Raw genomic sequence first — 15,106 nt, forward strand, 5'->3', positions numbered from 1 at the left:
TTTGATTATAACTCTATGTGATTTTATACTATTCATATATACACTGAATGCATTCAGAGCCAGGACTGTGCTTACCCAAATACCTTCTTTTGGGCCAAAGAACAAAAAAGTACAGATGAACATTTTCAGTGTTTATATTTAATATTAGGTTTCTTTTTTAATAGGTAATATATTCTTGTTCAGTTATACATTGTGGTTGGTTTGTTTTATTTATGCATTTAAATATTTTCCTTTTTTTTCCTAGACAGCGGTGTTGTGAGCATGTATATAAATACAGCTATTGCTTCCTTTTGCCTTTGTGGGGTCTGGCACTTTATAGACTAATATGTGATATGTTAACAAGTACCCAAAATTTAATCCATCCTCAAAATTATGCTGCAATTAAACAATACCTCAGAAGCACGCACGCATGAATATTTTGCTTTGGGTGGGAATGCGCACCTAAAAGATGAGGTAACCACACTTGACCTCCTCTTCTTAGCCCTCTCAAAAAACACTGGGGTATAACTGGATCTTGCTCTTGAAATCCTGGTACGTACCTGTGCCCTAATTCCCACAGGAACACTTTCTAGTTAGTCTGAAGCAGTGGGAAGGATCCAGAGAGAGGAGCGTTTTACCAGAGCATGGTCTCCCACCCATGAGACACAGCAAGTTCAAAATGTCCTTCACAGGCCTCTGGGTCAGGTCAGCTTTCAACAGCCAGCCCACCGTGGGAGCGTCCTGCACATTCCCCTCTGTTGGGAAACTGTTTCAGGTTTTCAACAGTCTCTGTTAATAAGCATTTTGGAAATGGTATTTTTTGATCCCTTTGCCTTTGCTTCCCACTAACTGACCTCCTTCATGTCCGAAGTTTGGATTCTCATGCAACAAAAGCAAACAGTGTGTGCCTAGGAATGGGCGGGTGTGCAGAAAACGCCCACAGCCAGCCCAGCTGGTCGGGGAATTGGGGGTGGGAATCAAGGCAGTGACTATTCTTTTTGTCAGTCACCACCGAACCAGTGACCTACTGTGAAAATGAAAACCCTCTGGAGTCTTTCTGACTGCTTCGTACATCCCAATCCCACTTTCTGTGGAAACAGAAATATCAGCCGTGATATTCCAATCAGATTGCTCTTCGGATGATTACCTTCCTTCCCAAATGCCCGATTAGTTATGGAATTGTTGAGTTCTCTGGAGAATGATTTCATTCTATCATGCAAGTTTCAGTCTTTCTAAGTCATACTATTGTGTCAGACTACATGGGACTAAACTGGAAAGAGCTGTTGGTCCAACCAGGAATGATATGAAGCAAGAGGAAACACTTCTGAGTAAACAGTTTTTAGCAATTTAAGGAGGACAATGTCAGAGGTGTTATTTAAAAGCTTGCATTTCCAGAGTCACACCACGGGGCTGATGGGCCAGTTCAGAAAGGACATAAACACTTACAAACTCTCCCATTTGAGAGACGGGGTTCGGTGATAAACATGGGAGCTGTTTGCAGGCAGACCTGCTAGGCTGCCTCCATGGCACCGAGCCTTGCCTGTGCTTTGATGGAGATGGTAAACAGCAAGTCGTAGCCAGGAACACATGGGTTTTCTATTTTAGCTCTTTTTGGTGCTTTCTTTTCATCATGTGTGGTGTACCACCAACACGTTGGTCTCATGAATACAAGCTTTTTGCATATTCTGCTGGGATACAGCTGGACCTGTTGAGTTAACCTGGCTGGAAAACAGGAGGAGGAGGCTGGTGCTCTGAAATCGAGACAAAGCTGGTGCAGCCATGGTGTTCAGCTGTCATGAGATGTGAGGGCAGGCTGCTACATGAAAGGATGTATGTAAGAGGTTTTATCTGAGGCACTCAGGCATAGCTGGCCATGTCCCTTTCTATCCAGGTCTATTGTAATGCAGTCTTCAAATTAAGGCTGTAAAAGGAAAGCCATCTGCATGGAAGCTTTGGCTGACAGAAGAATTTACTGAAAATCCAAGGTGGATTGGAGAGGAGAGAAACTATGCACAGGAACAACATCTTTCAGTCAGATTTATTAGTTTATAATATACGTCACCAGGCAAGAAGCAATTTACAAGCATCAGCAAGGGTGAGACTGTTTTCTTGTATATCCCCCCAAAGCCCTACTTAAAAAGAAAAACAATCCTTTAATGGAGATGTGCTACAAAGTTTTAAGGATACCCTAAGCTTTTAAAATGTTGAAGATTCAAAATTAAGGCTCTAAAGTAAAATAATAAGATCTTTGTTAATTACAGAAAGTCATAGGAAGAATAACCAGCAGACTCTGACTTTTTCTCATGACTTCATTAGTCTTCACTCTAACTGTACTATCCAAAGCAGGCTTTCTCTATACTAGGCCTGGGGAAATTATTCCCAAAGAGGGCGGCATTCTCTGTAGGGAAGACTTACATGTTGAAGAAGAGGGGCACCAGGGGAGGGGGTGTTGGGGGTGTGTGTCTGTTTATGAGTGTGTGGAGGTGAATTTCCTCTGCATAGAAGGAAATCTTACTTATAGTTGGTGAGATCTACACCTGAGATTAGATCTTCGGCCAGAAGAAATAGAGTTTTTCTAAGCCCTGCTTATTATAGACAGAGCCAGTTCCAATTCCCTTGGTTTGGCCCTAGCTCTAGAAAAGGGAAAAAGTGAAAAGGGTTGCAATCCATCACCTGTGGCAAACTCCTTGAAGAGATTATGAAGAAGTGTGAGAGGCAGAACACCTCTGTTTTTGCTGGAGAGCTTTCAGCAAGGCTTAAATTTTGATGGGGCAAAACTAGACATGTAGCAAAAGATATTGATAGCTATGAGTCAAGGCTATAAGGTAGTAAATGGAGAGGGGAAAGGCCACAAAAGAGACAAGGTGATGAGGTTAAAGTTGGGAGAAAGAACTAGTTGTGCGACCAGGGAAATGGGACTGAGGACATGGGAAAGGACTGGGGATGCCAGAGAAACAAGAGTCATATTGCCTGTAGCAGTGAGGGAAAGCAGAGAAAAGTGAAATATAAGGAAGGTGTAGAAAAGAACTCGGGGACTTCTCTTCTATTACTGCTGTAAATTTGGTGTTGAGAGAATATAGAAGAAAAAAGATACCTATTTCTGAGCCATACCAAAGTGAATGTCAGGGCCAGGAAGCAGGTGGCAGTTTCTGTGTAATTTTTCCTTCCTAAACCTACCAATAAGCCCATTTTCAATTAGAAGAGAAACATAAGGCTTTGGATGACTTTGCACAGCTCTGTAATACATACATGCCCTTCTCTTAAACGAACCCATCCACCACTGTCCTGCTGCAATGCTAAATCTTCCTGAAACCCTCTTATGGTGGTTCATTGCTAACTTGGATCTTGCTCCAGATACACTCCTATGACAAGGATCACATTCCTAATGGAAAAAGTAAAGACAGGAAGGTAGTAACACGGTGTCAATGATGCAATTGAATTTTACCTTTATTCTACAGGTCAGGGTTTATTGTACCTAACAGGCCTCTTCTAGTCAAAACAAAACAAGAATGCTCCCTCTGCTCTTCAGGGAGAGTGTTAAAATTCATTATCCCAATGCATGCTAGCCTGTACATAAATAACTTTTCTCAGTGCTTGTTTGTGATGGAAACCGTTCGTTGAGTTTTGCAGATACAACTTCTGAACCTTCCTCTTCTTTCTGCACTCTCCTTGGCTCTGATTTCTCTCCCATTCTCTTGTGAGACTTGCTTTTTCTCAAATGCAATCTCTCTCTTTCTGTTCTCTCCTTCGTGCCTTCAGGTTGCTAAAAGGCAGGAGAAAAATAGCAGGGGATTAAAAGCAACTCCCACATGAACAACAAAATCTCATTTTCTTATTTCACTAGTAATATATAATAAAATATTCCAGTTACCTACCTCAGCCAGATCAGCTTTAACATGATGGGCTCATATTCAAGGCCCCAGCCAGTCACTCTAAAACTTGGCAAGAGACAACATGCTTTTAATTATACCCTATGCCTGGGAGGAAGGTCACCTGTATGGAGGGCTTGAGGGGGAGAGAGGAGAAAGGAGGGGATAAGGGAGGGTCTCTCAGATTTCAGCCCAGACTTCATGTTTCTGTCCTTTCACGTGATCGGTCTTTATGTGCCTGAAGACTATTCAGTGTTAGCTGCAAAGACCGCACTGAAAACAAGTGCTGAAGGTCATGAAGTGTCCTCAAGGCCACTTTTATAAGAGAAAAGCAATATGCAGGGAAGGAGATGAAATGGGATTACATTTCACCCACTTTTCTTTTCTTTTAACCCGTGTAGTCATGTAAATGGTGGTTTGAATTGCACCCATAGAGCTCTGAGTGCAAAAGTGCTCCATTTGGAGCTATGAGTCTAAGCCCCCTCCCAAATTTCCTTTCAGATCTCTAACACATATTGCTCAGTTCTTTGAGATTCTCAAGCCCTTCACATCTCCCAAACTTCAATAGTGACTGAAAGAATGACAACGATTTGGTCTACTTGAAAGGCAGATTAAAATAAAACCCAGCACACCCCACTGCAGATTACAGAAGGGTACCAGAATCCATGTTTTTAACTGGAACTGAAGCTGTATTTAGTGCATCATGCTCACTATATCTACCATACAACTATTATCCACTCACAGACTTTCTAGCCATAGGCACTTTTGAGAAATGATAAATGATAAACTAGACAACCACTAGTGAGGGTTGGCAAATGAGGCAATGTGAAGTTCCAAATGAAACAAATTGCGAGTAGTTCCTAAAGGGGAAAAAGAAGATTACAGAATGCACTTAAAATCTTAACAATTGCATAACAGAGTTGTCATCACCATAATTCTGCATATTCTTAAAAGACTGGGCATGCAAGGACGATAATTGTGGGACTGATCATGTAATGATACTGCTTATTGAAAGGAGATTTTTTTCTGCTCTTGTTGCTGCACAGAAGGTCTGCAAAGGGAGCTGAAAATTATTTCTCCATACAAAACTGTCAGTGTCAACAAACTGAAAAAAAGATACTTCCCTCTGTTGTTATTTGGTGCTGATGTCAAGTGTTATTCAAGCACAGGCTTTTTCAGTAGGGTGACTTAATTTGACAGCGTTCTTCTGATACTTAAAAGCAAGTTAGTGTTTATTACTCTTCCTTCCATTGTATGATACACCAGACAGTATGCATCATAATAATAAAAACATGTTAAAGTGTCATAGATAAAAGGTTGTTATTGGCTATTTCACCAACACAAACCATACAGAAAATGCTCGTGCCTCAGGATAGAATGATGGGGAGATGAGAAGGATGAAATGGGGGGAGAATCCCCTGCTTACAGAGAAAATACATTCAGCCACTTATAGCAATGGCTGCTGCTGCAGCTCTGTGGTGACATTGAAGGAAGCAGATGGATGGAGTCCCAAGGGGTAAAAGAGAAGCTTCTCAAACACCATGATGTCTGGCAGTCTCACAGATGACACTGCATATGGTTAAACCAGGTCAGCAGCAGCAAGAGAGCTGGGTCTTATGGCAAAAGTGAAACAAACCTGTTTTTATATTGTCACGTTTTGTTGGCACAGCTGTGGAAACCTCTGAAAACATTGCTGCAGCCAGTGTGGTGTTTTATTTTGAAGATACACATTTTTTAATAAGTCTAGATGCTAACACTACATCAAGAATTCTCATACTAACAATACTATCACTTTAACCTTTTTTGTGCTACTGTACGGACCACATCATTTGAGAAATTCTAATTCAAGTTTATTTCTGGTCTTCTCCCCGCAAAGCCACAGCAATTACACCAGGGATAAAGGTGGCCTGCTGGTTGGTTGGTTGATTGGTTGGTTGGGGTTTTTTCTTCTGAAGTGATCTTAAGTTGTTTTTTACCTACCAAAGAAACCGAGCGTTTGCTTTTGAGGTGCAATTGCTTTTCAAAGGACTCTGCAAATTCCTGCATGGAGTTTGATCTTGTCTCTGGGGATGAGCTGTCTGCTGAAGGTGTTCTGCTTGCCTTTCTGTGGCAGTGGCATTTGACATCTTGGTCTTCTTGAAATTCCTTGGAGCCCTTGAGATGGCCTGAAGATGAGCCTTTGGTAGAAGCATGAAGTCGTGTTGTATGGAGGGAGGAAAGCCTGGCCTGAAAAACAAGAGGTCTTTGTTGAGGATTGAATATTAAAGCAGAGCACACAGGGTAGATTCTCTCTGCCACGGAGTGCTCTCTGAACAATGGTTCAGAACGAATGACCTTGCCCAGACTCCTGTGTCTTTCCTTTCATGTGCAGGAGAATCACACTGCCAAGACCTTTCTTTCCAGGAGCAGCAGCAGAATTTCCTTTTATTTCTGTTTTTGAGTACCTAAGTTTTGGCATTTCAAATGTAAAGTGTGCTGGGCCCTTTTAGTGCCCACTAAAAGGAACCCGGACCCTTCATAACTTCAAAAATTCAGGCCTCACATTTGGCAGCAGGCTCTAGGCAGGACTCTCAAGAAGCAAAGACGCAGACTTTTGTGTCCAGATGAGCCAGATACTGGGTTTGACTCACAGGTGTTCCGGGTCTTATCAGACATTCGAGTTCATTTAAGCGTGACAGGGACCATTTCTAGCTCAGTTGTGTCAAATTTGCAGCATGGCCTATGTGCAGACAAGATGCTTTATTGTCCAGGTCTGAATTTTCTGCTCGTTTCTTGTGCATGTTTGTCCTGAACTGATGAGGGAGCACTTTCAGGGCACTAGGGGACACATCCCTAGCACAGAAACGGTAGGAAACAGGCTTCCTGCAATTACATTTGTAGGGCTAAAGCGAGGAGGGAGTAGAGAGTTGTTTAGTTTCCATGTGGTTCAGTTTTCCCAGGCCTGACATGGAGATAGAAGCTATTGATCTGCATCAGCTGTGTTTAATTGAATGTCTGTAAAGGAGACTAAACAGATACAGAACTGCTGTGACCTCTGGAGATTTATTTATTTACTTACTTATTTGTTTGTTTATTGGTGGGTTTAGAAATAGACAGACCTGTAGGCCACCACATAAAGGCAGGCATGCCCCAAACCCTGCCAGCTGTTGATGATTCTTCAGAGTAGCTGAACACCAGCAAGATGCAGGTAGTGAAATCTATGAGAGAGAGATGGGAGGTACCGAAAATGAGACCCCTGCAGGTGTCAGGTTAGGGCACTCCAGGCCCCCAGCTGCTGCATGCATGTTTGAATGCATGTATGTTTTGTATAACCCAGGTGCTAAGCCTTCAGCTACTGAGTAACCCTGAGAAGCTCTGCTGGCTTCGAGGGAGCTGTGATTGTTTACAACAACCGAATGTCTATCACACAGATCCCAAAATGCTTTCTAAGAAAATCCAGGAGAAAACCCTGCACTCAGAGTAGGGTTTGTTGTGGGTAGTGATGGTGGTGTTTGTTTTGGTTTTTTAACAGGCAATGGTGGAAAGCTAAACCAAGTTGGTACAGTGGCCACATGAATCTACAAACCTTGGACTTCAAGGGACCTGAAACATCTCCCATGTACATTTGCATTTATGCTGGTCCAGATGCTATTATAAATGTATTAGCACAACAGAGACACGTGTAGCCTTTTGATGAATGGTGAGACTGTGCATCCATATGGTTGTGACTACATCACATTAGATAGGCTTGACGAGGGGTGCTAAAAATAGCGAATTTTATACCTGACAGAAGCACCTAATACTGAAGGGTTTTCAGATCATACAGTACTGGTTTAATTTCTTTTCCAGACAGAAGCTTACTTCAGTAACTAGTATTACGGACTGCCTCTGAGAGTAGTGGTAATGATTTCTGCCATACTATTTTTACTTTGGTTTCAAATCAATCAATACAGCTGTAATCTCTGTAAGGTCATATTGTATTGTTATTTTAAAAAGCGTCAAAGCAATCACATTGTGCTTGAGGGACAGGAGTACACATCCTATGTCAAGTTCAACAACCTAAATGTCTTCTGTGTCATTTTAATGGCATCAACATATATTGTTTCCTGGAAATAAAAATTGCTTCACACTAAAAATCACTGGTGTGGGGAAAAAGAACAGGAGGACAGCTGAAACGGGGGATGGTGTTTTATCAGTCTTGTTTTGTAATGTTTGTAAATGTTTTATTTTACTAAGACATTGATTTTTAATTTCCCTTCACAGAGAGAATTATAGTTAAGCCCTTAACAAAGACACTGCAGTTCACATACTGATATGGCAGCAATGGTCCATGAAAAGGCACAGGCCTTCCTCTGAAATGTGTATCTGCCTCAGTGGACTAAGGGTAAAGCTACACATACATATCTATGCAATCATATTACCATGGCTGTTCCTCCTCTCACAGTGCCTTTGCATGACACATACCACGGTAGCTAGGAGGACAGGACGCTCGTGCGTGTTAGCATGTTGCTGTCTTACAGACACAGCCCTAAAGAGGACAGCAGCCTTAACGCAGCTGCTGAAGCACGAACATTTTGTGGCTAGTAACTTGCACAGTACATTAGTCTTCTTGTATTTTTTTATTTTAAAATGGACTCCGTGGAGAACTGAGAGTCATAAAATGAAACTCAGCAATGAAGCAGATCTGGCACTGACTTTAGATAAAATCCATGTGGCTTCCTTCCTGTTTCTTAGATTTAATACATGCGTTTAATACATGCATTTGGTGCCAAATTGATTGCTTGGTAACACTGCAAATAAGAACAGCTAAAGAGACTCCTTTAATTTATGCTTCTGCTCCTGAAGTCTCAGCAGCTGCTGGCAACAGAGATTGCCTCTGTATCCGCACACTCTGTTGTCCACCCACTGCTGCTGTCTTCCCTTGCCAAAGGTCTCTGAGCTCAGCCATGGTATCTGCTCCTGTCCTTGCCTCAGCAGCTGCCTTGTGCCTCTGGTACCTCTGGCATACATCTGCTGCCTTTTTAGTGAGCTCCTCTTGGTCTCTGGCTCCTAGGATCTGCCCTTGAGTAGCTCTTAAACTGGAGAAGTGGGGAGGAGGTGAAACACGGGAAAAGGCATGGGAAGGAGGAATGAGAAATGCTGCCCTGTATCAAAATGGGGAATTTTTGCTGATGTTGGAAAGACAAAAGCATCCAGCATGTTCTCAGGGGTTGTTTCTCCCTGCCTTTACTACTCCCTTTTTCTGCTTGAGCCTTTGCGTAAAGACTAGTCATGCTTAATGTATTTATTTACACAACAGCTAAACTTTTGCTAATTGCCCAGCTAAAACACACAGAAAGTACACTAAAAAAAACAAACAAACAAACCCAAAACACAAACAACCTCAAGAAATAGATGTCAGTATAATTTGCCTATTCTCTTTCTCAGTTTCTGAAGGAGATAAGATAATTGCTTCCATCTTTTAGGCTTGATCTGAGGGCTTGCACAGCTGTCAGTAAGGAAATTAATCTTCAGAGTGTCAGCACGAGCATTGTTTGGTGAAGTTTACGCAATGACCCCAGTATTTTAGTGATATTTTGGAACATCTGACATTCAGATGCTGTCCCACAGCTTGCCTTCCTTAGGAAAAGCTTATAACCAGGCATATATTCCCATATTTTGGCCTAGGCTCCAACTGATCTGTACTAACGATATTGCGGTAGATGTTTGGTCTGACTTTAGATTAAATGTTAGTAACTTCGACAGCAGTCAGTTGCTCTGCTCCCACTCTCAGCTGTTTCTTATCAGATTTTTTTGCTGTGAGCAGCAATGTCTACTTGAAGGTTTATATGTTTATAGGGTTGTAAAACTCTTATCAGTGCTCCTTTGCTTCCTATCGTTCCCCCACAACAAAATGCCTGGGAGGTAAGAAATTGTCCTGAACCAAAATGATGGAGGATAACTAGAATGTGTCAAGGAAAGTCATAGCCGAAGGCTTCAAAAAGCTGAAGGTCAAAAAGGCTTTAGACACAGTGAATGTGTCTAAACACAGTTTGCCTGGGGAACAAGTTAACTAAAGGAAATGAAAACAGATGACTTGGTTCTCCCCAGGCAGTTTTCACATTCAGTGTGGGGCCACAGCAACATATACAACTCTGACACTTTTCAGGGGAGCAGAGATAGAATGCAAGCTTTAGCTTGTCTTGCCTGTGTTGAATTCTTCTTGCCCGAAGGTTGAATATAGTTTTGTGTTCCCCTCTGCAAAATGGGAATGACAATAGCAAACACATTTTGCGAGGCTCATCTCAGTAATGTTTGTGAGGTATACTAAGATACTGAGGAAAAAAAAAACCATAATAAAAATTGTTGTTAGTTTGGGAGTTGTTCTACAAAGCTTTATCCATATTTCGGGGGGGGGGGCTCTACCATGATAGGATGCCACAGGAGTTTGCCATTGTGTTTGAGGTGAGAGCAGTGGCTTGAGTGTCTGTCTTCACCACAGGAAAAACTACAAAGACCAACATGCTACTTTGGAGCTGAAAGTGATTTCCAGCGTTATGTAATACCACCTTTTGTGCTATACTGCTAGCATTTTGCTATGTAATACCAAAACGCTCCTAGTGCAGATGCAGTTCATGCAGGCAGGACTGCACTATTTCTGATGCGCCATATACTAGCCCTGGAAATGAGACAAAGTGTGCTGAAGTGCTGTTTTGGCAGCGCCATTGTATCTGCAAAAGGAACTTTTGCCAACAGCTGTGTCAGTCAGAACCTGATGATTTTATTTTCAGCAGGACATCGGGGTTACCTCCATTTACGATGTTGACACAGAAGAAAGGCTACACTGTTATCTGCAGTGGAGGGATTAACACAGTCTGATCCCAGTTATTAATCCTCCTAATTAATAGCACTGTTCTGACAAAATGAAGACAATATTTAACTAACACTGGTAAGTGTTTTGACTCTTACAGTAGTTATAATTTATAATAACTGTGTAAAAAATACACATCCAGGTCAAAGTTATTGCTCCCAACAAGGAAATGTTCTTTCAGAAGGTATTTCTAAGGAATTATTAGTGCCTGTTTGTTTAACTTCTATATTTGGTTTAAGACAACAGGTTTTAGTGGTCTTTACTACCAACTAGTCAGAGATTTCCAACTAAAAAAGCTTCATCTCAAAATTTATCCCGGAATTATAAAATTCCCAAACAAATCTTCCCTTCTCGTTCCTCCAGTCAATTTCTGGCACTGAGAAATAGAGCAGTTGAAACATATGTCTTGTATAGTACTACTGAAGCAAGACAAATTTGTGTGGAGCATGAATGTAAAGGCCAGACATAATTAACTGTACAGGATAACTTTAGCTTGTTCAACAGTAATGTCAAAAGTCACTGTCTTAACTTTCTGTCAACAAACTTAATGCAGGTTCTAGGTGTTGATTCAGGAATGCAATTATAGCAAAGTATTTGAATAGCTATTAGCTAAGCATATAAATAGCTTTTGAACAAACTGAGTATAAAAACATGCTTCAAATGAAATGTATGTGTACACACAAAACCACACACACAAATATATGTGAAGATGTGTTCAGCATCTTGCTGAATAGGCAGTGATTTAAAGTACATTCTCACACTTCAGTCTGTATTGGGGACAAAAGAAATAGACCTCTGAAGGACTAAATTAAAATACAGTAAAATTAATTTTAAAAAAAATTAATAAATGTTCTGTTTTCAGGCATTTTGATGGAATCCATCAGCACAGCTCTAGCTCAAAGTCTGTCTTGCAATCTGTGACCAGGGTGAAATATAACTGTAAATAAAAAATGTGGCTGATCAGTTCAAAACTAATGAATGAAGGTTACCTCTCCAACTCATCCGTGAATTCGAAAAGGGGGGAGGCAGTTTTGGTCTATTTTGGTTTTGTTAGCCAAATTTTTTGAAAACGAAAAATCCCACAGCTTAGAACATGGCAGCTCCAGTGGAGGAGAACTTGCAACTAAAAATATAGCATGGCAGAAAAAAAAAGTTTGGAAAAAGTTAGCTGTTTCTCCCCAGTATAACAGCATTTGCTTTGTTGCAGCCATAATGATCTAAAGATATAAGTGAAAAATGACTTGTAAGGAAACACAGTATCTTTAGTAAGCCAACTGATGTAGTTGGAAAAAAAAAGAGACAGGTTTGGACCACCTAGACATTTTTTTAGGGCTGAAATAAAAGCCACAGCCTTCAAGTAAAGAGCAGTCTGGGAACAGCTGCTTTCAGTTTAACTTCGTTTTGATAATCGGTTAGACAGTTGTGAGCTGCCTTAAAAAACTGCCTCTGCCTTCTCCCAACTGTTTTGTAGGTTTAAGAATAAAGAACGTGCTTCTCTTAAAATCTTACTTCACCATATAATGTTATGTGTTGTATCTTAATTTTCAGAGTTAGATGTTCTAAACAAGGGACCGCATCTTCTAGCTTAAATTAGAAGTTACACCTGCAAAATCCCAGGGAGTAAAGCATACACCTTCTTGGAGATGGTATAGTTGCAGAATTAGGTCCAAATCCTGTGATTATGTAGTTTTACACATGAGAAGAGACTCATTGAAACCAATGTTTGTGTGCCGGTTTCCAAAATGTTTTGATCTCTGCCAGGTCACGCTTAGCAGACAGAACAACATTGTGATACATAGTTAGGCAGTTATTACACCCTTTGCCTTACTTTTCTGGTCCTATCATCACTTATCTTGGAGTTTGCCACTTTTCTTGTATGCCGAAGGCACCAGAGGCCTGAGTCTGGCAGGGAGCTAAGTTCAAAAAGCAACTAGCTGCTGCCAGTAAGAACTGAACTTACTGAGCAAGGTGTACCATACTCATCCTCATACATCTCTAGGGCCATGCCCCTGGGGATGACACTTAAATTTATACATAAACCATGCACGCACAGAGAGAAAACTGCACACAGCTCTTACCGGAAGGGAGGCTCTCCTTTCACTGAAGGGTCGTTTCTGACGTTTCTTGTGGCCTCTACCCTCTTTCTCATTCTCATCGATCAAGTTGTGGCCCCAGAAGCTGCTCATCCATTTTGCAAAGGAAATATCATCATCCTCTTCATAGTCCATGTACAGACCCTCCAAACTTGAGAGGGTCTCGAACCAGACAAGGAAAAGCAAGGTCAAATGCCACCGCTAAGCCAATAGCCTCACACTGTTCTGCCAACCAGAGGAAGCGGAGAAGCACTTTCAACCACTCTATCTGCTCTCCATCCCCCAAACCCCATCCCACTGCAGCCCTGGGCGCTGTCTAAACATAAAGTCAATCCTTTCTCATCTCTTTTCAACAAGGTTTCTTTTAACCTTTCCATTACAGTGATGTCCAATATGACACTGCCGCAGGGGCCTGGTGGGAAGGGAAATGTGTTGGCTACTCCCTGTGTGTTGCTGTTGAGGGCACCAGCTGTCAATACCAATGGAGAATTGCCCACAGTTACATGCCTGGGAGGCGCATACGTGAACTGAAAGTAGGCTTGTGATTTTGAGAAGCAGAATTGACGTATTGATGATGGTTAGAAGCTGGCACAGCTACTTGCAGAGGCCTAACTAGCTCTGTGGGAGGGAGGACAAATGGCCCGCTCTTCCCATCTGCCCTCCCTCCTGACTTCTGTTGTCTCTGCTCTTCCTTTGGCATTCAGGAAATGTGGTCTGTCTGGGTAGAAGAAAGCTCTCCCTGAAGAAACTGCTTGTTCATTTTTAGGTTATGACAGCCAGCATGAATTTGCATTGGCTGCTTTTTACCAGAGTCATTTCATCTGGCATATCAGGGTTGTGGGAGGCCCTGCCTCACTTGAAGGCACACGGAGTAAAAATGCGTCTGATTTCCCTTTTCAGCCCTGGGTGTAAGCCATATAGGCTTTATCTATACCACTAAACAGAATAGGGCTGGAGACTGTTTTCTGGCCCTGAGACCAAGTGGCTAGACTAGTCATATCTATCCTACATGGTGCTTATGCTGTGGGTCTCCTAAAGGCTGTATGGACTGCGCTGTGGCTGTAATATTTTGTGTAGTTTTTGTGTCTTTTTTATGTCAAAATATCTAATATAAGAGGAAAACACTGTTTCGACCCATAAAACTGTTGTTTGTGTAGCATGAAACTGGAAGATGTGTTACATGCCTTGGGACACAGCAGAAGGACACAGAGGAGGCTGAGATGGAAGAGGAGGAAGAGACCCAATTCTAACTTTCTATTGGAAGCAGCCCTTGTTGTGTGCTAGGTAGCTAGAGGTTCTCCTGGTGCCTAGGCATTGCTGTGGAGATACTAGTTGGCCTTGGCCTGAAGTAAGCCTAAATGCTCTCAATTTAGCATTACGGAGAATCAGTGGCTCAGCATTAAACCTTGCTCCTTGTCCCCAGACTATTTAGGAATACAGATGTAGTAACAAAACTCCAGCTTCATTGATGTGGGTGTAGGTGTGAGGTTTAAGTACAATACTCTGATGTAGGACTCTTCATTCTGAATAAGAGGGGTGAAGGGACCAATTGGTCATGAATGCCTATGTGCCCGAGTTTTACCCTGTCCAGGGCAGACAAGACCATGATTAGCATGAGGACCTGAAGCACATGGGTGTGCAGACGGCATATCCTCAGATGTTGTATATTAGAGCTTGGAGGCACAACCAAACGCGCAGCAGGCTGCTTTCTCAGCAGAGGCACAGATGGACAGGAGCAAGAGGAATACCTAGAAAACAGTACAGTAAAAATACACCTGAAGCAATAAAAAGGATGTGTAGGTGGATTCTCCAGGTGCACTCCTGGCCATATTCTGACAGCCTAAATTTGACTTACACCCTTGAAGCTACCAATCTGTACAGGTAAGGCACATCTGAACGCCTATGCTAGCTCATAGGAAGCATCCTGTGGGTGGAATTTAGGTTGTCCCAGTAGGAAGCTATCAGCCTGTTGATACATATTTTCTATTTTATGGTTCAAGTTTCTTCTTTTCTGACACGTGAGGCAGAACTGCAGCACGTCATGTGGAGCAGGAAATGCTCTGACGTGCTGGGACAGGTGACAGGGAAAAGTGGGAGAGAGGCTGTCCCACAGCTTTGGCAAAACAGGCTTACATAAATAGTAATAATCCATAAATTAAGGGAGACACAGCTCAAGCTGTTTACTACCAGGCACCAAGATATATTGACTCATAGTCCAGCAGAGAAAATTTTAATTGGGCTCCTGAAGTATTTGCTTTGCAATTTTACTGTTGTTTTTATTTTCAGTCCTTTTTCTTCCTCAGTGCAATATGTGTCTTAACACATTCCTTCCGTTT

General features: G+C 41.9%; 1 protein-coding gene across 1 annotated transcript; it reads right to left on the minus strand.

Annotated features, from left to right (window-relative positions):
• Positions 1-3,541: 3,541 nt before the first annotated feature.
• LNP1 (leukemia NUP98 fusion partner 1) lies at positions 3,542-12,905 on the minus strand. The gene is made up of 3 exons (XM_063320535.1): positions 12,756-12,905; positions 5,829-6,074; positions 3,542-3,742 (listed from the first exon to the last, which is right to left on the minus strand). Exons 1-3 carry the CDS (start codon positions 12,903-12,905, stop codon positions 3,542-3,544), a joined length of 597 nt encoding a protein of 198 aa, XP_063176605.1.
• Positions 12,906-15,106: the final 2,201 nt, after the last annotated feature.

This window comes from Chroicocephalus ridibundus, chromosome 1, assembly GCF_963924245.1.
Source record: "Chroicocephalus ridibundus chromosome 1, bChrRid1.1, whole genome shotgun sequence".
Classification (NCBI taxonomy): Eukaryota; Metazoa; Chordata; class Aves; order Charadriiformes; family Laridae; genus Chroicocephalus; species Chroicocephalus ridibundus.

Bases quoted from the DNA above. Each gene is read 5' to 3' on its own strand.
- LNP1 (XM_063320535.1), bottom strand. From the start codon at position 12,905: ATGGACTATGAAGAGGATGATGATATTTCCTTTGCAAAATGGATGAGC. The intron at 6,075-12,755 runs GTAAGAGCTGTG...CTTGTTTTTCAG, and splicing joins AAAGGAGAGCCTCCCTTCCG to GCCAGGCTTTCCTCCCTCCA. The intron at 3,743-5,828 runs GTAGGTAAAAAA...CCTGCCTTTTAG, and splicing joins GCAAACGCTCGGTTTCTTTG to CAACCTGAAGGCACGAAGGA.